Source organism: Haliotis rufescens, unplaced genomic scaffold (genome assembly GCF_023055435.1).
Source record: "Haliotis rufescens isolate VD_foot unplaced genomic scaffold, xgHalRufe1.0.p SCAF_3, whole genome shotgun sequence".
In the NCBI taxonomy this organism is placed as follows: Eukaryota; Metazoa; Mollusca; class Gastropoda; order Lepetellida; family Haliotidae; genus Haliotis; species Haliotis rufescens.
The window spans coordinates 67,014,197-67,042,093 of NW_025964001.1; the positions used below are offsets into that span (position 1 = coordinate 67,014,197).

Consider the following 27,897-nt stretch of genomic DNA (forward strand, 5'->3'; position numbering starts at 1 on the left):
AGTGGTTCATTATTAATGCATATAATTAAAGTTGATAATTTTCTATGCATGTGATTTGAATGACAGTTAATGCAGTGGATTTGTGAATCACACAAAATATATGTTCTTTAAAACTTCATTGCAACATTATGTTCGTAAGTTTTCACTGAATCTAATAATGATCTTGTTTTAAGTATGGTAAATTCGTTAAAAAACAATGTCGTTTTAACATTTTTGTATTGGCGGATCCAGAGGGGTGGGAAATTGAGGGAGTTGCGTCTCACCCCTACTGCTCGGTACAGCTGTACTGAAAGCAAAGTCTGTGTGACGCACACTTGCCGAATCGACCGATACACCTCATTTTCACGTGACCAATCCGCGGTCATGTGACTGCGTAAATACGAATCCAGCATGGCGGTGGAAGGCGAGTTGTTGTGTTTCGTGACACTTCTCGCAGGTTTACACAGATCATATGGCATAATTTACCAACAACCTGAGCAGATACACCTGTCATATGGACGTAAGTGTTTTTCCAGCATCCTCAAAGTAGTATCTATATAATCTGTATGGCTTCTAAAGGTTATAACTTATATCTTCCGTAGTGGTTGTGTTTTCTGTCTTTGGTACTTTCGGAAGAAACTTTAGATGAGCTGGGGTAAGACTTCCGCCCGTTTCCCCCCTTAAAAATATATATGATTAAACGGCAATGCATACATATATGTTTTTTGGAGGGGTACGGGCGGATGTCTTTCCAGTAAAAAAGTTTCACCAGGTGCTTTAATTTATGTTCAGCTGTCATGGCTATAGTTCTTTATTTCTCAACAGGGTGGAGGAGAAATGGTTTCGAATACCGACCTTGCTTATATAAATCCTGATCCTGTTCTGTTGATCGTTATAGACAACACTTTGTCCTGCTTCACTAAAAGAAATATCTGTGAACATGAATTCAAGGTGTGAGATAATACTTGATATGATTAAAGGGGCACTGATCTAACGCAATTCCCCGGGACTGGTTGTTGCCTTTGTTATTGTTTTTTCCCAGTGAGTACCCGGATGTATAGCAGAAATCTAGACTAGTTCGCGACCTCTGCTGCGCCATTCGTAAGCGCATTAGTCACTTTTATGGGTAGTAATAAGGGTCACATTGATGAACAAAATGAAATACAGTTTTCGAGATAATAAGGAAATGTAGGTATCTTTGTGAGTAGCATCGGTAATGGTGACGAAGTTTTGATAAGTCACTTGCTTGGTAATTTTGCGATTTTCGTTTACACTATTTTGACTTGCAACACAAAGTACATATTTCACCTGAGCATTGCTTTTTTTATAGTGTGTATTTTTTTTTACTGTCAAATGTGTAACAAATTTATTAAACATCTAAATATTCAGTTATTTTACAAAGTGACTGAAAAACATTTCCATCTGTATTATTATGATAACGAATTCCAAACATTTTGATGTTTAATGTCATCACCAAGAGACTGAAAATGTTACGTTGAGAAAAGTACATTTCTGTGTTGTTTGGCTTCTAATCCTACATAATAATCTGTTGTGATGTTTGTAGGCCCTTTTGATCGTCTTAATCAATCTGGACAGAATTTTTAGTCAAAATGACTGAAATATTTACACATTTTATAAATTGCCTGAGAGAATCACATTTTACAAATTGACGGTAATATATACACGCTTACAAAGGAAAAGACCTGTGAAAACAACGTCTATCGCGCATTGAAGAATTTCCCAACCAAGACGTAGAGAAACAAGAACGAATCGGTTCAAATGAAGGAAAACAAAATGCAAATATCATAATTACAACCTACCAAATTTATGTGTATAAATTTTAGGCAGTGTCCTTGTTCGAGGAATGTATCCGTGAATATCCACACAAAGGAACAATATCCCACTCGTCTGCAGATGTACAAAGAGACTTTTTCGATGTCACGTGTCTCAGTAACAATCAAATATTTTAAAAGATATATGTCGTTTCGGGATATTATAACCCGTGTTAGTTTCTCAACTGATCACTTGGATTGTTTCAGGTGTTTTACATAGGTGTCAAGTCTCAATGGTCGGCTGAGAAAGCCCACGTGACAACTATTTTCATAACGTTCACGGTTCCTATATATCCATTGAGTGATAGATAACAATGATCAATCAATCAACGTATTATAAGTTAACCCTTTGAACAAAGTATGTTGTTTTACATCGGCACTTCACGCCATGGTATGAGTGTATTCCCTTTGTTTTAGTAAACCTTGACGTGTAAACACTCACTCTTGACATATCCACTGTGCAAGATAACAGTGATTAATCAATCAACGTATTTTCTGTTAATCCTTTGATGACTAGGAACGATCCGTTGATTTACAACAACAACAAAATCAACTGATCATTCATCTCTTGCTGGGATGCCACGTGCATGTCACATAACACACATTTCACCTCACTTCAAACCTGGATTTAGATTGAATAATTACCCCAGACACAATAAATGCCAAATGGGAACCTTTGTCAGGTAATCTAAGTGGTGCTACCACTAATTGTACCTGTAATAAATTCATTAACTGAGCATCAAGTGAATGACGACAAATACACAAGTGAAGGGTTATACGAGAAAACGTGGATGTCAACAAGGGAGTAGTAATCGTATTATCGACGCAAGCCGAAATCCGAAAATGCTTTCACTGCATGGATACTTTTTTTAGTATAAAACTATAACCATCTGGGGTATTTCCAAATGACGACATCCGATGAGCTCCGCTGTTCTTTTTGTCTGCTTGTTTAGGCTGAAGAAATTAAGTAACATGCGCCCTTTGTCGAAATCTGTATAGATCACAGTTAACCAATCAGTGTTTATGCAAAAATGCGTAAAACAAATATTGCCTCCAGCCTCCAAGTTTATTTAGCTGTCCTTGCAGACGGTAGCCCAGTCTCTGGTCACGCTCAGTTGCGTTGCATATCATCCGGGTACTCACGGGGGGAAAAAACAATAACAAAGGCAACAACCAATCCGGGGAATTGCGTTAGATCAGTGCCCCTTTAATGTAGATTGGTCTCACCCCATTTGTCAGATACTCCATTTAGCATTAACATCACAAATCCCACGGTTGAGTTCTCCCATTGTCCAATGCTTGTAACCCAAGTGGTAAAATGGATTACCGTGTTCAACGTAATAAGCGCCAGGACACTCTCAAAAATAGAAATAGGGGGCTTTTGCTAGAATATAATTTTGGTGAGAAAAAAAACCAGGGTTGAAAGATCGTAAATTTCGTGGTTTATGCTGACGGCCTGAAATGATACAAAAGAAAAGTATGTGCGTATTATACATGACATATATATTTTCCAGAATTTATTTGCCCATAATTAAGGGTGCATATAACACACGAGTGAGCATTATACACGAATAAATAAGTCTTGTGTATATTGATCAATCGGAAAGGGTGCTAATTTGGATTGTTCACTAGCCAATATATTAGCAAATATTGCCGTGGGCGCTTTTTAGAGCCGGGCGCTTATTACGTCGAACACGGTAGTCCTGATCATATCCTGTTTGTCAGACACCTCATGAGAATATAAAATTTATAATATATTAATGAAAAGACTGTCCTTCTGTTTCATGAGATTGTTACTACATCAAATTACGTGATTTAGCACATTTGAACCGATAACTGCAACAACCCACTGTCTGTATATGTCTCAATGATGCATCTCCAGTGAACATATAATCTCATCATGCGTTCATTCTACAGAAATTGGCCATAGCAAATATGCATAGTTTGGGATTTGATGTTATTTTTTTAGCCAAACATTTCTTATTTCTTAGTTTGCAGCTTTTAATAATACCAAAACTGGTGTGTAGGTAAGGAAAAGATTAAAAAAATATTTCAGACATATTTGTACTTATTCTTGTTCTTGTGAATATGTCACTGTGTGATCAGTGGATCAGTGTTTTGTGAGCTTGCCTCGTCATCCTATTTGGTTAATGTGTTGTATTCACAGTTGTGTGTGCTGAACATGTACGTTACATTAGCATGATGAGGTGGAATAAAAAAATAGGGCTTTTCAGATTACCGTATTTGACGTAATAAGCACCCACGACAATATTTGCTAATATATTCGCTAGTGAACAATCCCAGTTAGCACCCTTTCCGATTGATCAATGTACACAAGAATTATTTATTCGTGTATAATACTCACTCATGTGTTATATGCACCCTTAATTACGGGCAATTAAATTCTGGAAAATATATCTGTCGTGTATAATACACACAGATTCATCTTTTGTATCATTTCGGGCTGTCAGCATAAACCACAAAATTTACAATCTTTCAACTCTGTTTTTTATCTCACCAAAATTATATTCGATTAAGATCCCCCTATTTTTAATTTTGAGAGGGCCGTGGGCGCTTTTTACATCAAATACAGTCATGACACTTGGCTACAGAATACAAATTGTCATTGTTTAACATGTGAGTTCACTGGCAGCAGATGTTTCCTTGCTACAGTAAATGGCCATTAACCAGAACAATATTAATCATTCCACACAAACAAATCTCAGTAGCATGAATAGTTTGTATGATTTCATTTTTTTATTGTGTGCGAGGTGTACTGATTGACGTGATTACTTTCTCTTTTCCTGCTATTGAGCAATGTTCTTCCTCACTGCATCACATTATGTTGAACTCAATAATGTTTGTCCCCACTTTAATGATAGTTTATGTCATGTTAAGTGAAATGTGTTGCCAGTTGAGATTTCATTGCTTGATTTCTATGCGAAAATAAAATCTGCTGTGCAGTGTTGCAACCCTGGGGCACACCAGAAATCTGATCGTGTGTCCGAATCCCTATTCACCCCAGTTTTGTTTCTAGGTTTGTCAGCAACATGGTAAATATATAAAACCTGCATCACTTCAGGCTTTCCTCCCACATTAAGCTGACATGCTGTGATATAACTGGACTAATGTTCAAAGCGGTGTTAAACCCAACTCACTCAGTCAGCCGAAATTACAGCTTAAAACAGCAAAATGGTCCAGTCCACAGCTAATTCCCTTGCCACTTCTAATATATGTATTTAATTTTTATCAACAATGATCAATGTAAATTTCTTAATCTCAAACTCTTAACCATGTTTTGTTTTTACAAAGCAGAAGATACACGGTAATACATTACTGTTCCAACTTCTAAATGGCGCTAATAGCAGAAACCCATAAACCTGTTTTATCACATGTGGCTGTTAATAAATATGTGCGTTTCCTTGGCTTTTCTTCTTATCCCTTCGACCGCCTCCATGGTCTAGTGGTAGAGGGTCTGCCAGGAGAGCGGAAGGCCCGGGCGCTCGACATGAGGGGCTAAAACAAGGACTGGTCGGCTCGGAGTCAGTATACTGTGTGTGAGTGGGGTATTCATGTTAAACTGCGGCATGGTATCTCATTGAGCTAGCACTATAAATCGGCATCAGTCCGGACTAGTACAAGCAGCCACAGCCACACACACACACACACACACGTGCATGCAAGTTGCTATATAACCCTTACCTTCTAATGCCTTCTCTTGGGCTGTTCTTGTCGAATTTCACGTTGCAACATACCATTATTCCCCTATTTATGCTGCTCACCATAACAACACAAATCTCTACACAAGCTACTATTTGGTCTTCAGTGTAAGTTTATTGTATATGTGGACCTCATGGTGTTCATGTTTATGTTAATTATTGTGTCACCATTATTATTTTGCATCCTGTAACCATGGTAACTAATGTATTTTGGAACAGGTGACCCTACCCAGATGATAGTGACATGGAGCACTGTAAACTCCACAAACTCTTCCATCGTGAAATATGGCCTGAGTCCGGCCTCCGTCAACCAGCAGGCCACTGGCTACAGCACCCACTTTGTGGACGGGGGGACGGAGCACAGGGCCCAGTACATACACAGAGTTGTCATCACTGGGCTTACTCCCGGACAGAAATACTGTAAGTATGTGTATAGAGTTATGACCATGGCTTACTCCTGGACAGAAATACTGTAACTATATGTAGAGAGTTACGATCACTGCGTTTATCCCTGGGCAGAAATACTGTAAGTATGTGTAGAGAGTTACGATCACTTGGCTTACTCCAGGACAGAAATACTGTAAGTATATGTAGAGAGTTACGATCACTGGGCTTATCCCTGGACAGAAATACTGTAAGTATGTGTAGGGAATTGTGATCACTGGGCTTACTCCCTGACAGAAATACTGGAAGTATTTGTAGAGAGTTACGGCCATGGCTTACTCCTGGACAGAAATACTGTAAGTATGTGTAGGGAGTTACGATCACTGGGCTTACTCCTGGACAGAAATACTGGAAGTATTTGTAGAGAGTTACGGCCATGGCTTACTTCCAGACAGAAATACTGGAAGTATGTGTAGAGAGTTACGATCACTGGGCTTACTCCCGGACAGAAATACTGTAAGTATGTGTAGAGAGTTGCGATCACTGGGCTTACTCCTGGACAGAAATACTGGAAGTATATGTAGGGAGTTACAATCACTGGGCTTACTCCCGGACAGAAATACTGTATGTGTAGAGAGTTACTGTACGTATATGTTGGGAGTCAACCTTAAGCCTTAAGGTCTTTACCTATGTGGAACATACTACCATCAAATGGGGATATAGTTTACAAGGTGGTATCTGACCTGGCACAATACAATTCATATCCTGTTTGTTTTCATTGATCTAGATTATCACTGTGGAAGCTCCTATGGCTGGAGTGATCCATTCAACTTTACTGCCATGCCAAAGGGGAATAACTGGAGCCCTCGCTTGGTCATGTACGGTGACATGGGCAACGTCAACGCCCAGTCTCTGCCCCGCCTACAGAGAGAGGTGGATATGTATGATGCTGTACTACATGTAGGTAGGTATCCATGTTGCCACACTAGGTATCCATGTTGCCACACTAGGTATCTATGTTGCCACAGTAGGTATCCATGTTGCCACACTAGGTGTCCATGTTGCCACACTAGGTATCCATGTTGCCACACTAGGTATCCATGTTGCCACACTAGGTATCCATGTTGCCACACTTGGTATCCATTTTGCCACACTTGGTATCCATGTTGCCACACTTGGTATCCATGTTGCCACACTAGGTATCCATGTTGCCACACTTGGTGTCCATGTTGCCACACTAGGTATCCATGTTGCCACACTAGGTATCCATGTTGCCACACTTGGTATCCATGTTGCCACACTAGGTATCCATGTTGCCACACTAGGTATCCATGTTGCCACACTAGGTATCCATGTTGCCACACTAGGTATCCATGTTGCCACACTAGGTATCCATGTTGCCACACTTGGTGTCCATGTTGCCACACTTGGTATCCATGTTGCCACACTAGGTATCCATGTTGCCACACTAGGTATCCATGTTGCCACACTTGGTATCCATGTTGCCACACTAGGTATCCATGTTGCCACACTAGGTATCCATGTTGCCACACTTGGTGTCCATGTTGCCACACTAGGTATCCATGTTGCCACACTAGGTATCCATGTTGCCACACTAGGTATCCATGTTGCCACACTAGGTATCCATGTTGCCACACAAGGTATCCATGTTGCCACACTAGGTATCCATGTTGCCACACTGGGTATCCATGTTGCCACACTAGGTATCCATGTTGCCATGCTAGGTATCCATGTTGCCACACTAGGTATCCATGTTGCCACACTTGGTATCCATGTTGCCACACTAGGTATCCATGTTGCCACACTAGGTATCCATGTTGCCACACTAGGTATCCATGTTGCCACACTAGGTATCCATGTTGCCACACTTGGTATCCATGTTGCCACACTTGGTATCCATGTTGCCACACTTGGTATCCATGTTGCCACACTAGGTATCCATGTTGCCACACTAGGTATCCATGTTGCCATGCTAGGTATCCATGTTGCCACACTAGGTATCCATGTTGCCACACTTGGTATCCATGTTGCCATGCTAGGTATCCATGTTGCCACACTAGGTATCCATGTTGCCACACTTGGTATCCATGTTGCCACACTAGGTATCCATGTTGCCACACTAGGTATCCATGTTGCCACACTTGGTATCCATGTTGCCACACTTGGTATCCATGTTGCCACACTAGGTATCCATGTTGCCACACTAGGTATCCATGTTGCCATGCTTGGTTTCCATAATGCCACACTTGGTATCCATGTTGCCATGCTAGGTATCCATGTTGCCACACTAGGTGTCCATGTTGCCACACTAGGTATCCATGTTGCCATGCTTGGTATCCATGTTGCCACACTAGGTATCCATGTTGCCACACTAGGTATCCATGTTGCCATGCTAGGTATCCATGTTGCCACACTAGGTATCCATGTTGCCACACTAGGTATCCATGTTGCCATGCTTGGTATCCATAATGCCACACTTGGTATCCATGTTGCCATGCTAGGTATCCATGTTGCCACACTAGGTATCCATGTTGCCACACTAGGTATCCATGTTGCCACACTTGGTATCCATGTTGCCACACTAGGTATCCATGTTGCCATGCTTGGTATCCATAATGCCACACTTGGTATCCATGTTGCCATGCTAGGTATCCATGTTGCCACACTAGGTATCCATGTTGCCACACTTGGTATCCATGTTGCCACACTAGGTATCCATGTTGCCATGCTAGGTTTCCATGTTGCCACACTAGGTATCCATGTTGCCACACTAGGTATCCATGTTGCCACACAAGGTATCCATGTTGCCATGCTAGGTATCCATGTTGCCACACTAGGTATCCATGTTGCCACACTAGGTATCCATGTTGCCATGCTTGGTATCCATAATGCCACACTTGGTATCCATGTTGCCATGCTAGGTATCCATGTTGCCACACTAGGTGTCCATGTTGCCACACTTGGTATCCATGTTGCCACACTAGGTATCCATGTTGCCACACTGGGTATCCATGTTGCCACACTAGGTATCCATGTTGCCATGCTTGGTATCCATGTTGCCACACTAGGTATCCATGTTGCCACACTAGGTATCCATGTTGCCACACTAGGTATCCATGTTGCCACACTTGGTATCCATGTTGCCACACTAGGTATCCATGTTGCCACACTAGGTATCCATGTTGCCACACTAGGTATCCATGTTGCCACACTTGGTATCCATGTTGCCACACTAGGTATCCATGTTGCAACACTAGGTATCCATGTTGCCACACTAGGTATCCATGTTGCCACACTTGGTATCCATGTTGCCACACTAGGTATCCATGTTGCCACACTAGGTATCCATGTTGCCACACTAGGTATCCATGTTGCCACACTAGGTATCCATGTTGCCATGCTTGGTGGGCTACCCATGTTGCCATGCTTGGTGGGCTACCCATGTTGCCATGCTTTGTAGGGTCCCCATGTTGCCATGCTTTGTAGGGTCCCCATGTTGCCATGCTTTGTAGGGTCCCCATGTTGCCATGCTTTGTAGGGTCCCCATGTTGCCATGCTTGGTAGGGTACCCATGTTGCCATGCTTGGTAGGCTACCCGTGTTGCCATGCTTGGTAGGCTACCCGTGTTGCCATGCTTGGTAGGGTCCCCATGTTGCCATGCTTGGTAGGGTACCCATGTTGCCATGCTTGGTAGGCTACCCATGTTGCCATGCTTGGTAGGCTACCCATGTTGCCATGCTTGGTAGGGTCCCCATGTTGCCATGCTTGGTGGGCTACCCATGTTGCCATGCTTAGTAGGCTACCCATGTTGCCATGCTTGGTAGGCTACCCGTGTTGCCATGCTTGGTAGGGTACCCATGTTGCCATGCTTGGTGGGCTACCCATGTTGCCATGCTTGGTAGGCTACCCGTGTAGCCATGCTTGGTAGGCTACCCATGTTGCCATGCTTGGTGGGCTACCCATGTTGCCATGCTTGGTAGGCTACCCGTGTTGCCATGCTTGGTAGGGTACCCATGTTGCCATGCTTGGTAGGCTACCCGTGTTGCCATGCTTGGTAGGCTACCCATGTTGCCATGCTTGGTAGGCTACCCATGTTGCCATGCTTGGTAGGCTACCCGTGTTGCCATGCTTGGTAGGCTACCCGTGTTGCCATGCTTGGTAGGCTACCCATGTTGCCATGCTTGGTGGGCTACCCATGTTGCCATGCTTGGTAGGCTACCCATGTTGTCATGCTTGGTAGGCTACCCATGTTGCCATGCTTGTTAGGCTACCCGTGTTGCCATGCTTGGTGGGCTACCTATGTTGCCATGCTTAGTAGGCTGCCCATGTTGCCATGCTTGGTAGGCTGCCCATGTTGCCATGCTTGGTAGGCTACCCATGTTGCCATGCTTGGTAGGCTAACCATGTCACTAAGCTTGGTACAGAGATGACATCATTGCATTGAACATGATGTTGAAAGAATCAAAAGCACTTAATTTTCAAACATTTGTTTATTTGTTGAAAGTTGGGACTGACAAAAATTAGGGAGGACTGGTAATGTTTTGAGTTGCCAGTCCCCCAGGACTGACAGTTTCAAAAGCCAGCGGGAACACGGCCTTGTGTGATGTATATATTCCGTGATATTTAAGTTAATGGTAATTGGCCGGGAGAACAAATTTTCTTATAATTCTAATAATAATACTGTATGGGTAGTTAGTGTAAGTATACCTTCAAGTTGGCATAGACAGCCTACCCTCTGTGGAAGAGCAGGATTTGAGGCTATAATTCTGAAACAGTTGTCAATGCTTCAAATTTGTGACAAACTGAACCGAAAAAGCGGACTGAAAATGTCAGTTTTGTTTCGTTCAACATGACTAGATACAAACAAGAACCAGTGAAATAAAGTTTCTAAAAGTCCCAAATTTCTAATGTTGTAGTCAGCATTATCAATAATGTGGGATTGTATTTATATTTTTGTGGTTATAATGTCTCGAAACATACACATGCATTAAGTTCATATATGTAATGAAGCTGTTTCAGTTGTGTTCTGGACATTAAAAAAACTTGTTCTATCTTGCAGGAGACTTGGCCTATGATTTGGATGCGGTAAGCAAAGAGCGTCATAAGTAACTTGAAATATTCTGAGGTTAACAAGGTTATACAATGTATCAAACTTAATTTCTTTTGTAACCATGGTAACTGTTCAATGAATATTAAAACATGTCAATTAAAAAATTATGAGAGTAATTCAGGTGAAAGTACATAGATCCAAATCAAATTTATAGCTAACATAGCAATCAATATTTAGAAAAACTCTTAACTCCTACTGCAAAAATATATAATAGTGGTGAAGGGGTGAAATGATACAGCAAGGTCACGATACGATACATATAGCGATAAACAGGTAACGATATGATACATATCGCGATAAACAGGTAACGATACGATACATATCGCGATAAACAGGTAACGATACGATACATATCACGATAAATAGGTAACGATACAATGCTTATCGCGATAAATTGGTAACGATACAATACATATCACGATAAATAGGTAAAGATACAATACATATCACGATAAATAGGTAACGATACGATGCATATCGCGATAAATAGGTAACGATACAGTACATATCACGATAAAGAGGTAACGATACGATGCATATCGCGATAAATAGGTAACGATATGATTCATATCGTGATAATTAGGTAACGATACGATTTATATTGTGATAATTAGGTAACGATACGATTCATATCGCGAAACACATATTTACGTCAATTGCGACGCGCGAAGACCCGGGGTAGAATAGGTCTTCAGCAACCCATGCTTGTCCTAAAAGGTGACTATGCTTGTCGTAAGAAGCGACTAACGGGATCGGGTGGTCAGGCTTGCTGACTTGGTTGATGCACGTCCGATGTGGATCGATGCTCATGATGTCAATCACTGGATTGTCTGATCCAGACTTGATTATTTACAGACCGCCATCATATAGTCAGAATATTGCTGAGTGCAGCGTTAAACAAACAAACAAACAAACGTCTAATTGCATTGAAACTTCTTGACTATAAATATTTCAGAGCATGTTCTTGAGGAAAAGCTAACTGTAGACACATGTTTGTAGCTGCTATTTTTACTAGTGAATTTGGAATGCTAATGACCATACAGTTGACTGACAAAATTCCCAGGGGTCATTAAACGAGTACTAAGTATTTTAACAAGTGTATCGACTTGTATCAATACAGAAGAAAACGTATTGTGTATCGTATCATTGCATGAAAACTTACAATGCACAGGTGTACCGATGTATCATTTCATCGATATATCATTTGAATTTCACTGATGTATCGTTTCACCCTAATTTCATACAGTGCATGCTGTTAACATGTAGTTTGTTTGGAAAAGGGGATGCAACGCTGCATCCCCATCTGCATCCGCAATACACATCTTGTTTATTTCACTTTCAGAACAACAGTCGAATAGGAGATGCGTTCATGAAACAGATTCAGACCATCGCTGGTTATCTCCCTTACATGACCTGCCCTGGCAACCATGAAAACACGTAGTGAGTGGGTTCAGCTTTAGCACCGAGTTTGTTTATTTATAACAAGTCTGAATCAAAAGGCTTAGTTGATTAACCTGTAAGATGAAGATAGTAACTTTATATGGATATTTACCATAAGTCCCTCTTCCCAAGGCAAGGGAGTTCAGTTTCCACACTTGCCAAACTAGTCTGGAATTATGGAGTCCATGCATAGTCCAAACAAGTTTGTAAAACTGCTGTGCAGATTTCAGTTGATTGCAAGATTATTTTTTTTCATATATTTAATCAAGGTGAACGCGCCATTTTTTTAAAAGCAAATTCAAGTGATATGAGAGGTGGGATCTGATTGGTCAGTAGGAGGGACATAGAAGGGACATAACTCGTAATAGCCACCGATGGCAGTACAATCAAGCCCAGGAATTCCAGCCTAGTTTGCCAAGGGTAGAAACTGGACTTTAAGGTTAGTTATCTCCCTTGCCTCGGGAAGATGGCATTAGTCCATCTTGTCCATAGTTTGTGTCTGACGATTCGTTCATGGTATTTACTTCTTTAGAAATGAAGTATGCCTTTAATTTATGATCAAAATATTTACATATTTACAACTATGATGAAATTAGTTTCTTTTAATCAAGTAAAGATAGTGTCATTAAATTTGAAAATTTGTTATTGAAAAAAGCATTTTCATAGAATTGCAAATTATTGATTGAATATGAATACTTGAAAAGCAATATGTTACTCACGTAAACAAACAAACAAACAAACAAATAAACAAACATGTTTCCTATTTTCTGAGATATTTCAGTAAGTATAAAACAAAAATCACATCAATTGGAGTAAATTGTTAAATGAAAAAGCATGATTATTTCTTTAGCTCAATGGGAAGAAAACACTTATTTTTCTCTACCTCAATCATGTCAAATGTTTTCCATATTTAGTTCATACACTGATATTGTGTACATTCGGTAGGTTCAGTTAGACTCAATAACTCAATGTGACAAGGATTCATGACACATACATTTGGGTAAATAATTAGTTTGCCACCTAGCCATATAAATTTATAGTTATGTTCTTCAATAACGCAACAGGTGTTTGTATTTGAGTCACATGACACATCACATGATATGTAATGTTCCCTCCAAGTTCTATTAATAGCACAGTATTTACCCCAGATCTATTTGGTGGAAATTCCCTCTGAGGGTTTTCCTTATGGTTACTCTTAGGACTTCTCTTGGAGGTTTTCAGTTAAAGCGTTCGCTCGTCACCGCGAAGACCCGGGTTCGAATCCCGACATGGGTACAATGTGTGAAGCCCATTTCTGGTGTCACCCGCCGTGATATTGCTGGAATATTGCTTAAAGCGGCGTAAAACCATACTCACTCACTCACTCACTTGGAGGTTTTCTGAATGTGTACGTGATTAAAATCATAGCTGAGAGCTATTTTAGGCTACTTTTCATGGAATCTTTATGAATATTGCCAAAGAGATTTATCTAGAATTTAAGAGAGAAAACAAACTTTCTTTTGTAGCAAATTAGAACATTTTGGAAATCCTGTAAAGAAACAAGTTGTTTTCCTCTTTTATAGATTGTTAGTATTAAGATATAAATATCCTTTGCAAAGGTAAATATTCGTTATTATTAAGCCCTGAAATCATGGAACTCCAGTTTAGGAGTTTTTACTTATATTTGCTGTAGATGTTTTGTCTCTGAGATCACAAAGATAAATCCCTGGGGAAGACGTCTTTCTCAGATGTACTGGTTTTCTTTAGTCTCAGAGGGGCACGGGTGGCCCAGTCGTCTAAGGCGCCGCGATTCGCTGTGCAGAGTTGCGTCCCTTGGACACGCCAGAAACCTATGATTGTGGGTTCGAATCCCGGTTCGCCCCAATTATGTTTCTAGGTTTGTCAGCACCATACCCGTGCTCGTGGGTTTCACCGAAGTGGTAAACGTCTGGGACCTGCATCACTTCGGGCTTTCCTCCCACATGAAGCTGACACGCCGCGATATGAATGGAATACTGTTAAAAGCGGCGTTAAACCCAACTCACTCACTCACTCACTTTAGTCTCAGAATTGATTCAGGTCTCATGTCTGTTGAAATTCTTTGTTGTTGGGAAGCACATAGACAAGTACTGCAACACCAATTGTTGTTTATTGCTTACTTACTGAAGACAACATGAACTTCATGAGAACAGTTGAACAAGCAGTGTTTCTGTTCTTATACCTAGCAAAAGGAAAAAGCAGGAAATATCACCCGCCAATACCGCCATTTCAGTCTAAGTCAAAGCCGTTGCCATGGAAACTCAATTTTCTAAAAAAACAACAATTAAAATCCCAAACTATCAAAGAAATCCAGTTCACCACTACACCTACCTATGTGCCAAGTTTGGTTAAGATATCTTGCATGTTTTTTTAATTCTGCTTCGGAAACAAAACATTACAGAAAGATGGAGGGACGGATGTACAGCACCAACTCCTATATTTGCCTTCCACTTCGTGGCGGGGGATAATAAACATGTTTTGTTTACATGATTCATATCAATAAACAGATTGTTCAGAAAACAAGTGTTATACCAACAGAAGAACACTTATAGTGAGTTATGGTGTGTAAGTGATTGGACCAGACTGATGGTACATGGCACGAGCCATGGGACCATCACTCCACACTTACATCATCCTTGGTTTGTCAGTGAGTGAGTGAGTGAGTTGGGTTTAACACCGCTTTTAACAGTATTCCAGTTATATCACTGCGTGACAGCTTAATGTGGGAGGAGAGCCTGAGGTGATGCAGGTCTCAGACGTTTACCTCTTCGGAGAAACCCACGAGCACGGGTATGGTGCTGACAAACCTAGAAACATTATCAGGGCGAACCAGGATTTGAATCCACAATCATAGGTTTCTGTCTTGCACAAGGGACACAACTCTGCACAGTGAATGGCGCCTTAGATGAATGGGCCACCCATGCCCCCGGTTTGTCAGTGCCATACCTGTTCTTGTGGGTTTTATGAAATTGGTGAGCGTCTTAGGTCTGCTTCACTGTTGTCTTTAGTCCTCGAAGATTAAGCTGTTATGATGTGACTGAACTAAGTGGTATTAGCACTCACTCACTCACTCACTCACTCTAACCCACTAACTCACTCACTCTTACTCACTCACTCACTCATGCCACCCCACTCACTCACTCATGCCACCCTACTCACTTGTTCCAGCAACTTCTCCAACTACAAGAACAGATTCACCATGCCATTTGATGAACAGTCAGAGCACATGTTCTACAGGTGAGTGTCAATACATCCCAAGATCTGGGGTAGAACAGGTCTTCAGAAACCCATGCTTGCTGTAAAAAGCAACTATGCTGTCATAAGAGTCCACTAACAGGATCAGGTGGTCAGGCTCACTGACTTGGTTGATTCATGTCATCCCAATTGCATGGATCAATGCTCATGATGTCAATCACTGGATTGTCCGGTCCAGACTTCATTATTTACAGACCGCCGTCATATAGCAGGAAAATTAAATGCAGGCGGCATTAAACAAAAAAACAAACAAACCAACAACAGGTTTTGTACTCAAACCAATACAGTCAATATTGACAATGAAGCTTGCAACATTCTGAAGTATTTATACTACCACCTCAACCCTGCTTCACCAAGTTTATTTTTATTATTCATTTAAACTTCTGTCAACTGCAAATTTCATAAATTTTGATTAAAAATAATGTCTTTTTCTTAGTCGACTTACATGGGTAAAAGAAAAAAATCTCAGGAGATCAATAGAGAAACGAGAGTAACATTTTCCCTGTACACGTTAACTCTGAAATACTTAAACGAGGCCACTTTTTTATACTTTTTTTATCAAATTATATTTAATTTAATAATTTAATTTAATGACCACTCGCCATGTAGTTTGGGAATAAAAATATGTAAATCGTGAAATGACAACAAAACTAGCTGCCTAATATTATTATGAATCTTTAAGGATGGATTTTGTATTTCAGTTTTGACATCGGGCCGGCCCACATTATCTCGCTCAGCACAGAGTATTACTACTTTCTAGAGTATGGGTTCGGGCAGCTATTGATGCAGTACGAGTGGTTGGATCAGGACCTCAAGGTAAAGGCCATGCTGTGCATTATGACCTCAGAAACCAAAGATTCCACAATGATGGCTCCTTACCGAGGCAAGGGAGTTAACTGACTAGTTTTAAAGTCCAGTTTCCACCCTTGCCTAACTAGGCTGGAATTATCGAGTTATATTTTGGCTGGATTAACAAGTCCATGCATAGTCAAATCAAACTCATGTAGCCAAATTGACATTTGGTTCATAAACAAAATGGCGAATACCATGCAGATTTGGGTTGGTTGCAGGATTTGAAGAGCATGTGTACCGTCAACTGGGTGTCGACAGATATATATCTGTTCATTTTTTTAATCATTTAAGTGATTTGATGCACTTTGTGACATAAGACTCCCTTTATGACATTATAGATGTTGATTATTGAGCAGATTGTCTTGACTGGGAGCTGCCATTTTGTTTGAAGAAATTGCAAGTGATATGAGAGATGGAATCTGATTGGTCAATAGGAGCGACAAAACTCGTAATAGCCACTGGTGGTGCTATGATCGAGTCCAGACATTTCAGCCTAGTTCAGCAAGGGTGGAAACTGGACTTTTACAGTCAGTTAAATCCCTTGCCTCGGTGCAGTGATGGGGGAAACCTAGTGGTTAACATATACCATATTTGCCGTATTTAGCGCCCTATGACAATAAGCACACCTTGACCAACTTCTAGACCAATCTGTAATTCTTTGTAGGCACCAGCTACTGAGCCTGAAAGTTAACCTGACAGTTGTCCATATTTTCGGTATATTACAGATTTGTTCAATAACCCAGCAGTGAAGAAGGCATATGTGATTGCCTAGCAACTATTATTGAAACAGTTTTAGTTTCAATGGTGTTTGAACTATCATTTGTTCACTATTGCTCACCGCTTGAACCCACAGAACAAATTCAACTCAATGTTTATGATTTTAATAAGAACCCCCATTTGTCAATTTTCTAATCGCCTAGGAAATATGGTAGGTTTGCTATCCCTTATGGGTACAGTCAGGTAAGTCAGTTCATTGGGACCTCTGCCATTTTAGCTTGTTTAGGGCAGGAGTATCACGAGGAAACCTTACGCAGTCACTCCAGGGTGACTGGGTAGTTAAAGTGGATTACTTCAAGTAGGTGTATGAGGCTAAAAAGAATGATAGTTTATTTCCATTCTCCCGGGGCCCCTCCCCCAAATCTTTAAATATTCTGTGTCTCGACCACACAACCCTAGTAGTGAAATGCTGCAATACTTTAGAAGAACATGTTTTGCTGAAATTATTGTTCACAAAATTTGGTAACACACCAGCATGAAAAATCTCCCCCACAAAAAAAACACCTGCCTGCACTATATTTTTTAAAAGCCATTGCCTGAGAACCAATTCTATATTTTTAAAGCCTAAAGTAAAGACACAGGCTCACTCCCCCCACCCCCCTCAAAAAAAGAAGAAAGAAACAATGTGTGGAGCCCAGGTTGGGTATCCCCCCTTCAAATCAGCACAAACACATTATCAAAGTTTGAAATTTTGGTGCTACATGAGATCATCATTATTATCATTATTATTATTATTTCACCTATCTGACAATCTCAGAAAGCGAATCTGCCCGAGAACCGAGCAGAGCGGCCGTGGATCATCACGATGGGGCACAGACCCATGTACTGCTCCAACAATGACACGGATGACTGCACAAAGAATGAAACTTTGGTAAGAAGTAGGATTTAGTTTCGGCCAAACAAGTTCAGCTATTCCCATTGTTTGTCTCAATCCATGCAAGGAATTCCCATTGTTTGACTCAATCTATGCAAGCTATTCCAATTGTTTGACTCAATCTATGCAAGCTATTCCCATTGTTTGACTCAATCCATGCAAGCTATTCCCATTGTTTGACTTAATCCATGCAAGCTATTCCCATTGTTTGACTCAATCTATGCAAGCTATTCCCATTGTTTGACTCAATCCATGCAAGCAATTCCCATTGTTTGACTCAATCCATGCAAGCTATTCCCATTGTTTGACTTAATCCATGCAAGCTATTCCCATTGTTTGACTCAATCCATGCAAGCTATTCCCATTGTTTGACTTAATCCATGCAAGCAATTCCCATTGTTTGACTCAATCCATGCAAGCTATTCCCATTGTTTGACTCAATCCATGCAAGCAATTCCCATTGTTTGACTCAATCCATGCAAGCTATTCCCATTGTTTGACTCAATCCATGCAAGCTATTCCCATTGTTTGACTCAATCCATGCAAGCTATTCCCATTGTTTGACTCAATCCATGCAAGCTATTCCCATTGTTTGACTTAAACCATGCAAGCAATTCCCATTGTTTGACTCCATCCATGCAAGCTATTCCCATTGTTTGACTCAATCCATGCAAGCTATTCCCATTGTTTGACTTAATCCATGCAAGCTATTCCCATTGTTTGACTTAATCCATGTAAGCAATTCCCATTGTTTGACTCAATCCATGCAAGCTATTCCCATTGTTTGACTTAAACCATGCAAGCAATTCCCATTGTTTGACTCAATCCATGCAAGCTATTCCCATTGTTCGACTCAATCCATTCCAATTGTTTGTCTCAATCTATGCAAGCTATTCCCATTGTTTGACTCAATCCATGCAAGCTATTCCCATTGTTTGACTCCATCCATGCAAGCTATTCCCACTGTTTGACTTAATCCATGCAAGCTATTCACATTGTTTGACTCAATCCATGCAAGCTATTCCCATTGTTTGACTTAATCCATGCAAGCTATTCCCATTGTTTGACTTAATTCATGCAAGCTATTCCCATTGTTTGACTCAATCCATGCAAGCTATTCCCATTGTTTGACTCAATCCATGCAAGCTATTCCCATTGTTTGACTTAATCTATGCAAGCTATTCCCATTGTTTGACTCAATCCATGCAAGCTATTCCCATTGTTTGACTTAATCCATGCAAGCTATTCCCATTGTTTGACTCAATCCATGCAAGCTATTCCCATTGTTTGACTCAATCCATGCAAGCTATCCCCATTGTTTGACTCAATCCATGCAAGCTATTCCCATTGTTTGACTTAATCCATGCAAGCTATTCCCATTGTTTGACTGAATCCATGCAAGCTATTCCCATTGTTTGACTCAATCCATGCAAGCTATTCCCATTGTTTGACTCAATCTATGCTAGCTATTCCCATTGTTTGACTCAATCCATGCAAGCTATTCCCATTGTTCGACTCAATCCATTCCAATTGTTTGTCTCAATCTATGCAAGCTATTCCCACTGTTTGACTTAATCCATGCAAGCTATTCCCATTGTTTGACTCAATCCATGCAAGCTATTCCCATTGTTTGATTCAATCCATGCAAGCTATCCCCAATGAATTGTCTGGTCCAGACTTGATTATTAACAGACTGCCATCATATAGCTGTTTGATGGGAGTAGCTTGCATGACCGTTTTTTATTAAATTAATGATTTTAATTGTTACAATCTTTCATGTATATTTGACTCATTTCATGCAAAGTGTTCTGAATGTTTGACAATTAATTCATGCAACCTATCCCAATGTTTGACTAAATCCATGCAACCTATCTCAATGTTTGACAATTAATTCATACAACCTATCCCAATGTTTGACTTAATGCATGCAATCTGTCCCTATTTTTTTATGTCATATCATGCAATTAGTCTTCAATGTTTGACGCAATCCATGCAAGGACTCTGCAGTGTTTGATTGTCCTTGTTCCAGGTGAGGGTAGGCATCCCATTCATCCATATTGGCGGCCTGGAACACATGTTTGACAAGTACGGCGTTGACGTGGCGCTGTGGGCTCATGAACACTCTTACGAACGCCTGTGGCCCATCTACAACAGGAAGGTCAGTTTCTGCCTTTACCAGAATTACTGCCTCCATGGTCTTGTGGTAGAGCGTCTGCCTAGAGAGCGGAAGGTCCGGCGTTCGATTCCCGGCCGCATCATACCGCCGTCTCCATGGTCTTGTGGTAGAGTAGAGCATCTGCCAGAGAGCGGAAGGTCCGGCGTTCAATTCCCGGCCGCATCATACCACCGCCTCCATGGTCTTGTGGTAGAGTAGAGCATCTGCCAGAGAGCGGAAGGTCCGGCGTTCAATTCCCGGCCGCATCATACCGCTGTCTCCATGGTCTTGTGGTAGAGTAGAGCATCTGCCAGAGAGCGGAAGGTCCGGCGTTCAATTCCCGGCCGCATCATACCACCGCATCTCTGGTCTAGTGGTAGAGCTTCCACCCTGGAAGCGGAAGGTCAGGGGGTTGATTCCCAGCCGCGTCATACCAAACGACGTTAAAAGATGAGTGGGGTATTCATGTTAACTGCGGCATGGTATATCAGAGGGCTAGCACTATAGCATCAGCATCAGTCCGGACTAGTACAAGCAGCCACATACACAAAAATGCATGCTCATCCCTATAAAATTGCAACAATCTTAGATGCGACGTTAAACCCCATTTCACTTGACTTTATCAGAATTCTCTCTTTGGACTGATGATTTCTTTGTTTTGTTGGAAAACATTTGGAACCCAGGTTTCAGAATAATATCTTAAGATATACTCAGAATTAGTTCTTCCTTTTGGCTTATGATACTTTTGTTTATCTAATAATGGATAGTGCAATCATCACAATAAAAACAAACTGTTAAACTTATAAAAACACTCATAAAACACTTCAGGGAGAATACACCACTCAGGGCGGTGCCCCTCATGGTTTATTCTCCCTGCTGTGTTAAATTGTACGATAAACAAATGAAGATTATGAAGCATGTTTGTAAATATATTACTATATATATATTGTTTTATGATGCAGGTGTACAACGGCAGCTACGACCACCCATACACCAACCCGGGGGCCCCCGTACACATTGTCACAGGGTCAGCGGTACGTCCTACGCACTGATTCGATTCATCAATGCTACGAAATGTTACATGTTTCTGTTTAGTTCGTGTTTCAGTCAGTGAGTTACAACAATCTCCTTAAAATCAGATCTTAGTTCTCGCTATCGCTCAACAAAGTTCTGAGGACATCCCATTACGCATCACGTCAGACCGACCTTGCGAATTGTGACCGACCAATGGAAGGACTGAATAGAAGTCGACATTAGCCAATCAGAAGGCAGCTTTCTCATGCTTTACGGCACTTATTTCAAATTGGCGACTAAGATTCGAAACATATTTTGAAAAATTCTTGATTAAAAATTTGAAACCTGAACAAAAGAACATTCTGGAATGGCAAATGTATGGTGTAGATTGTATGGATTCAGTCGTTAAACCCCTATAACTATCGTTCTGAATACCCCATGTTAAAGTTTTCGAGGTTGCATGAATCGAAATCACATTCCAACTGTCACTTTCACGATCTGGTAAGCGACGCTCTGATTGGTCAGATGAAAGGTCGTTCTGACTTGACCCTTAATGAGATGTCCTCAGATCTTTGTTTAGTGGTAGCGAGGACAAAGATCTGATTTTACTGAGATTGTGAGTTACAACGGATTGGAATATTGTTGGATCTTTTGGGTAACATTTTAGTGACAATTACTTCTTTGCATACTTTCTTTATCTTTAATTAATTTTCCGGAACAATGATGACCCTCGAATCAAAATGCAAACAAAATTAAGATGTAATGTTTTTCTCTAGGGGTGCAAAGAGAGGCTTGACCCCTTTAACCCAAACCTGAATCCTTGGTCAGCGTACCGCGCCTCCGACTACGGCTACACGCGCATGACCATCCACAACCACACCCACATTGACTTCCAACAGGTGTCTGACGACAAGGTGAGTTGCTTAACGACACCAGTTATTAAACAGTGCTAAACCGTGGCTAGTAAAATATTCAAGGGGCTACTGGAATGGTAGATTTGGGTATATTGTGGCATAATGTAAAACCATGGATTGGAAGGGGGTATAGGAATGGGTGCTGTCCGTCATTCTGTCTGTCCATCACGATTCTTTTCCGCAGCAGAACTAAAAAACCATGAGAGATATCTTAACTGAATTGGTGAACTCGTGTCTTTTGATAGTTTGGAATTATTGTAAAATTTATTTTTCGAGTTTCCATGGCAACGACTTGACATTGACTGAATATGGTGGTAGTGCTCCTTTCCGGAGCAGATCTTGAAAACCGCATGATATTGCTTGCACACAACTAGACATATTGGCGGGGGATATGAGTATTTCATGCTTGTTAGACTTATTATCAGAGCTTATACATTTGGTATAAGTAACAAATGATTATTGATACCTGATTTGTGAAATATTCCATTGTTAGAACTTTAGACAGATGGTGTATCCCATATATACAGGGTGAAGCACTATTGGTGATGTCGGATGTCATTTCTGCTTCTTTGTTTCCTGAATCAACCTGAGCTTTCTCAGACCACAAAACGTGTCATCACATCTGAAATGGATCCGTAAAGGTCTGGGTTAGAACAGGTCTTCAGCAACCCATTCTTGACATTAAAGGCAACCATGCTTGTAAAAGGTGACTAACGGGATCGGATGGTCAGGCTCGGTCAGGCTTGGTAAATGCATGTCATTGTATCCCAATTGCGTGGATCAATGCTTATGAGAGCATAAGGAAGTTAGTCATACAGACAGACTGGCAACCAGAAGAACAAGGTCGACACCGGCTTACTTCTGGACCCTGAAATCTGTTGTTGTGCATGTAACTGATAATGAAACTGTCGGTGATGATCAAGACGGGGACAACGATGTCACGCCATGAAAACAAACAAACACTGATAATCATCAGAAAATAAAAAAGGCGCCATGTCAAACACAAGCATGAATTTCGTGTCTCGTGACAAACAGATTTCGACTTGATGAAATTTGACAAGTGTTCAAATAAAATTTATTTTAAATATTGTTGTGAGGCAGGGTCAGGTTTGCCTGGAAAAGTTGAATTTTTGGACAGAACTAACAAGCATAAATGGCAAAATACTTACGCTCATGTCTTGCAAAAGTGGACGACAAAGCAAATGCAGAGATTGTGTTCTAAACATTATTCAACTGCCCAGCGGTTTGGTGAAATTGAAACAAAGGCAAATCAGATCTTAAATCAAATACATTAGAAACCAGGAAATCATGTTTTTATTTCTTTATTTTCCATTAAATTAATGGAATGAGAGATGCATAACTATGAATGGCGACTAGAAGTACATTTATTTAGCAAGTGTAGAGCGTTGTGTGTTATGAATGTGATTCTCCAAACATACAGGAAATGCATTGTGGTCCGTTGGGCTGTAACGATTCACCGATACCTATGATATCATTGATACTTAGGTACACACTATACTTGAATCGTCAGTTTGTGATATCGCGATATGCTATAAATAGAACAGGAACTAATAGAGTTACCTCCCATAATGGCAGAAGTAGCATAGCGCCATCTGTAAGCATGGCAGAACACAAGGATGTGGTAGCTGAGGACACGCCGACCAACTGTTACATTTTATAACCATCCCTTCATTTAAACTGTTTTTTTCTTGTGGTTTTCTTTTTAGAGTTTTTGAGATAACAATAAATGAATGTATTATGGAAGAGGTTTTAGAGCTGTATTTCAGTGATTTCATCATTTCTTACAATTTGATGTGGTGTATCGTGATACCAGTAGTATCATCAGTCCGTATCGTAATAGGAATCGTATCGCAAGAAACCAGGCAATATTTTCAGCTCAAGTGGTCAGTGATGATTTCTTGGGGCTTCTGGAGATGTCGGAGAAGGGGCTTCTTCTATTGCAAGTAGTTTTTAGTTAGCACCCCTAATGTCTTGCGTTTGTTGTGTTTCAGAATGGTGAGATCATTGATAGCTTCACTCTCATTAAAGACAAACACGAACCGTACGGCCTAGGCAATGCCTAACTAGATGTCCTCCATCAACCATCAAAACAGCTGAAGTCATTGTTATCCTTGCATTGTTATGTAGTGAATCTGGTTGAGGTATATGTGAATTATTATGAGGGATTTTGGTTTTATGTCGATTTTAGCAATATTCCAGCAATATCATGGTGGGGATCCCTAAACGGGCTTCATACATTCTACCCATGTCGGGCAACGAACCCGGGTCTTCGATGTGACGAGCGAACGCTTTAACCACAAGGCTACCCGACCGACCCATGTGAATTATATGTCATGTGGATGAAAGTGGATGGGACCAGTGGATGATGATTGGAACTCGGGGGGCAGGAAACATTAAAGACCCACATTTATTCTAAGAGTGAATTTTAACGAGGTAGTGTTGCTGCCACTGTGTCCTAACGATTGAATCATTGGTCTTTGTATCAGTCACAGGTTTGTCTGTCCATCACAGGCCACTTTGACATAGCTGACCTCTGCGTAAAACAACATTCATTCACTAGAGCCTGGAGGAGGTTATGGTGTTTGTGACAGGGCCAAGTATTGCAGTGGTGATAAGAGTCATGTATTTTTGACCCAAGACTGATAGTGATAAGAGTAATGTATTCTTGACTGACTTTTGATAGTGACGAGAGTAATGTATTCTTGGCCCAGACAGTAATGTATTCTTGACCCAAGACAGATAGTGACTAGAGTAATATATTCTTGACCCAAGACTGATAGTGACAAGAGTAATGTATTCTTGACCCAAGACTGATAGTGACAAGAGTAATGTATTCTTGACCCAAGACTGATAGTGACAAGAGTAATGTATTCTTGACCAAAAACTGATAGTGACAAGAGTAATGTATTCTTGGCCCAGACAGTAATGTATTCTTGACCCAAGACTGATAGTGCCAAGAGTAATGTATTCTTGACCAAAAACTGATAGTGACAAGAGTAATGTATTCTTGACCAAAGACTGATAGTGCCAAGAGTAATGATTTCTTGACCCAGACAGTAATGTATTCTTGACCAAAGACTGATAGTGACAAGAGTAATGTATTCTTGACCCAGACAGTAATGTATTCTTGACCAAAGACTGATAGTGACAAGAGTAATGTATTCTTGACCCAAGACTGTAACCTACATTTTTGTATTCAAGTCAGTCCCCATATGAACAAACATGACATATATTTCTATGGTGAATATTACACAACTTGTTTATGATTTCATACCAGTTCATATCCAGTTGGGATGTAGGCCTTGTATTGTTTAGCAATGTTTAACAATGTATCTGTGTACATTTGATTATTGGAGTACTGTGTCATATAACATAATACATCAGTGTATTGTACGCTGTACACTCGGGTATCAAGAAATTCATTCCACCTGTCCTTCAGCATTAGGAGAGGGTTGGCTCCAGCAATGAAATGGCTACATGATTGCTAGAACATACAAAGCTTTCATTCACTAAATATTGTGTGTTTGACTGTTTAAGGCTGTGATTGTCCGAACGAGACGAATCTCCCACCTCGCTTTTCCTCTAGTCATAACCAAAATTGTAAAAGTCAAAATTGACATTTATCTTAAAGCTCTCAACGCTACTGTCGAACCAGTTTGACAGAGAGTGTCACTATCCGTGTTGCTACTGTCAAACCAGTTCAACATGTGTGTCACTAGCCCTGTTGCTACTGTCGAACCAGTTGGAGATTACTTAAATCTGTGAATACACGTATAAAAGTAATGTTTACATATCATTTGTACGTACATGTGGTCTTCGGAATATAATCTAGTTATTTGTTTGAAAAAATTGATATTTTTTTTGTATTCCTAGTATATCTGTTAATAGGAAGTAACATAAGTTTCAAATATGCTTTCTTTGCCAAAGAATTGTGTGACTTTATTAAGTTTTACCGGTACTTAAACTGACTTTTAATGGTATGTTTGTTTATATATTTACTGAACATGTTTTTTACTGTTATTGTGATATGTATTTGACTTTTTGTGTTATGAAAATGGTTTTGAGGTTGTCTGGTGCATTGTGCTTTTTGCATCGGAGCTTTTAGTCAAGTTTTTTATTATAAATATGATGGTGCAAATATACATATATTCAGCCACACATGTACATCTCATCCAATTCTCCACATTTTAATACAGAGCTCATTTGACACTATTGTACAGAGTATGGCAAGACCTATGTGAAACGATTTTGAAAAGAAACTGTTTTCTTAGACGTTATTTGTTTTGTATGATTCATGATTCATGATTGATGAAAACTATTGTTGTTTTCGAAGTACATGTATGTCTTCTTGAAAAACTTACCAGTGTAGCAAAGTGTGCCATTCCACTTTTATTCGCTGTGCAGAGAACCTATGATTGTGGGTTTGAATCCTGGTTCGCACCAATTAAGTTTCTAGGTTTGTCAGCACCATACCCGTGCTCGTGGGTTTCACCAAAGTGGTAAACGTTAAGATCTGCATCACTTAGGGCTTTCCTCCCACATTAAGCTGACATGCTGCGATATAACTGGAATACTGTTGAAAGCGGTGTTAAACCCAACTCACTCACTCTAAGGTGAAATTGATTGCAACACTCGAGGCATTTGCATTAGTGAAGAGATCCATATCAACCACAGAGAGCAGCCATAGAAATTCGTTTTTAAGACTTTTCCAGAGAACTAGTGGAGACTATATTTCCCTATCTTTCTTATCTACCCAAGACAATAAATGTTTTACTATGTTTACATTTTTTATCACTTTTATTCAGTTCAGTTTGTAACAAAATTGAAACATTGAGAACTGGTTCAGTATTATAACCCTCAAATGCTGCTAGTCAATGGGGACTTCCCTACCATCACTTGAGTTTTCTTGTCCTCACGACTGTGTAGTGGTCTAGTGTGGATTTTGAAGACTGAGAGAGGAGCTAACTTACTGACACCAAAGGGTCTACGAACACAATGCACTTTACACTTAACAATATGGCAAAATCTAGGACCAGTACTTCCTCCCTTCATCAACATCGAATCATCCTTCATCGTAAAATCTTCCCTATGTATTTTTTAAAACATATTTGTTCTTAATAAGTGGCGGTCGCGGGTATCAATATACTGACTTGTGTGAACTTTGTAACATATCATTTTGTTCAATGATAGCCATGTTATGGAGTTGAGTTAATATTCTTTAACATGTTCTGCCATGTTTATTTCTGTATTACTCGCTTCTGTACGGAGAAACTGATTTATTGTTGCTTGTTTCATGCTATGAATAAATTTCTTAATTTTGTTTTGTTATTGACAAGGAAATGTGTAAAGGTATGCAGGATACGTTCTCAGTACCTGGCAACCTCAGTACCTGGGACCCATATTTAAACCACTCAGATGCTTTGTGGGTGTAGTGTGTATGAAGATCCGGGTTACGATAGGTCTTCAGCCAGGTCGTGTTGTGTCATGTGACAGTCATGTGCCCCATCGCCAGCTCTGACACCCCATGTCACT

The 27,897-nt window shown here is 40.4% G+C and overlaps 1 protein-coding gene across 4 annotated transcripts; it reads left to right on the top strand.

Annotated features, from left to right (window-relative positions):
* Positions 1–377: 377 nt before the first annotated feature.
* Positions 378–27,685, top strand: LOC124151502 (acid phosphatase type 7-like). Of its 4 annotated transcripts, XM_046524010.2 has the most exons (12): positions 378–499; positions 5,750–5,950; positions 6,702–6,878; positions 10,995–11,020; positions 12,388–12,485; positions 15,672–15,740; positions 16,460–16,574; positions 18,145–18,258; positions 20,291–20,419; positions 21,379–21,450; positions 22,207–22,344; positions 24,357–27,685. In XM_046524010.2, exons 1-12 carry the CDS (start codon positions 391–393, stop codon positions 24,426–24,428), a joined length of 1,320 nt encoding a protein of 439 aa, XP_046379966.2. In that variant the 5' UTR covers positions 378–390; the 3' UTR covers positions 24,429–27,685. The 4 variants fall into 4 exon arrangements, with proteins under 4 accessions (XP_046379966.2, XP_048259279.1, XP_048259280.1 ...); XM_048403322.1 differs by lacking the exon at positions 20,291–20,419; XM_048403323.1 differs by lacking the exons at positions 378–499; positions 5,750–5,950 and adding an exon at positions 6,427–6,430.
* Positions 27,686–27,897: the final 212 nt, after the last annotated feature.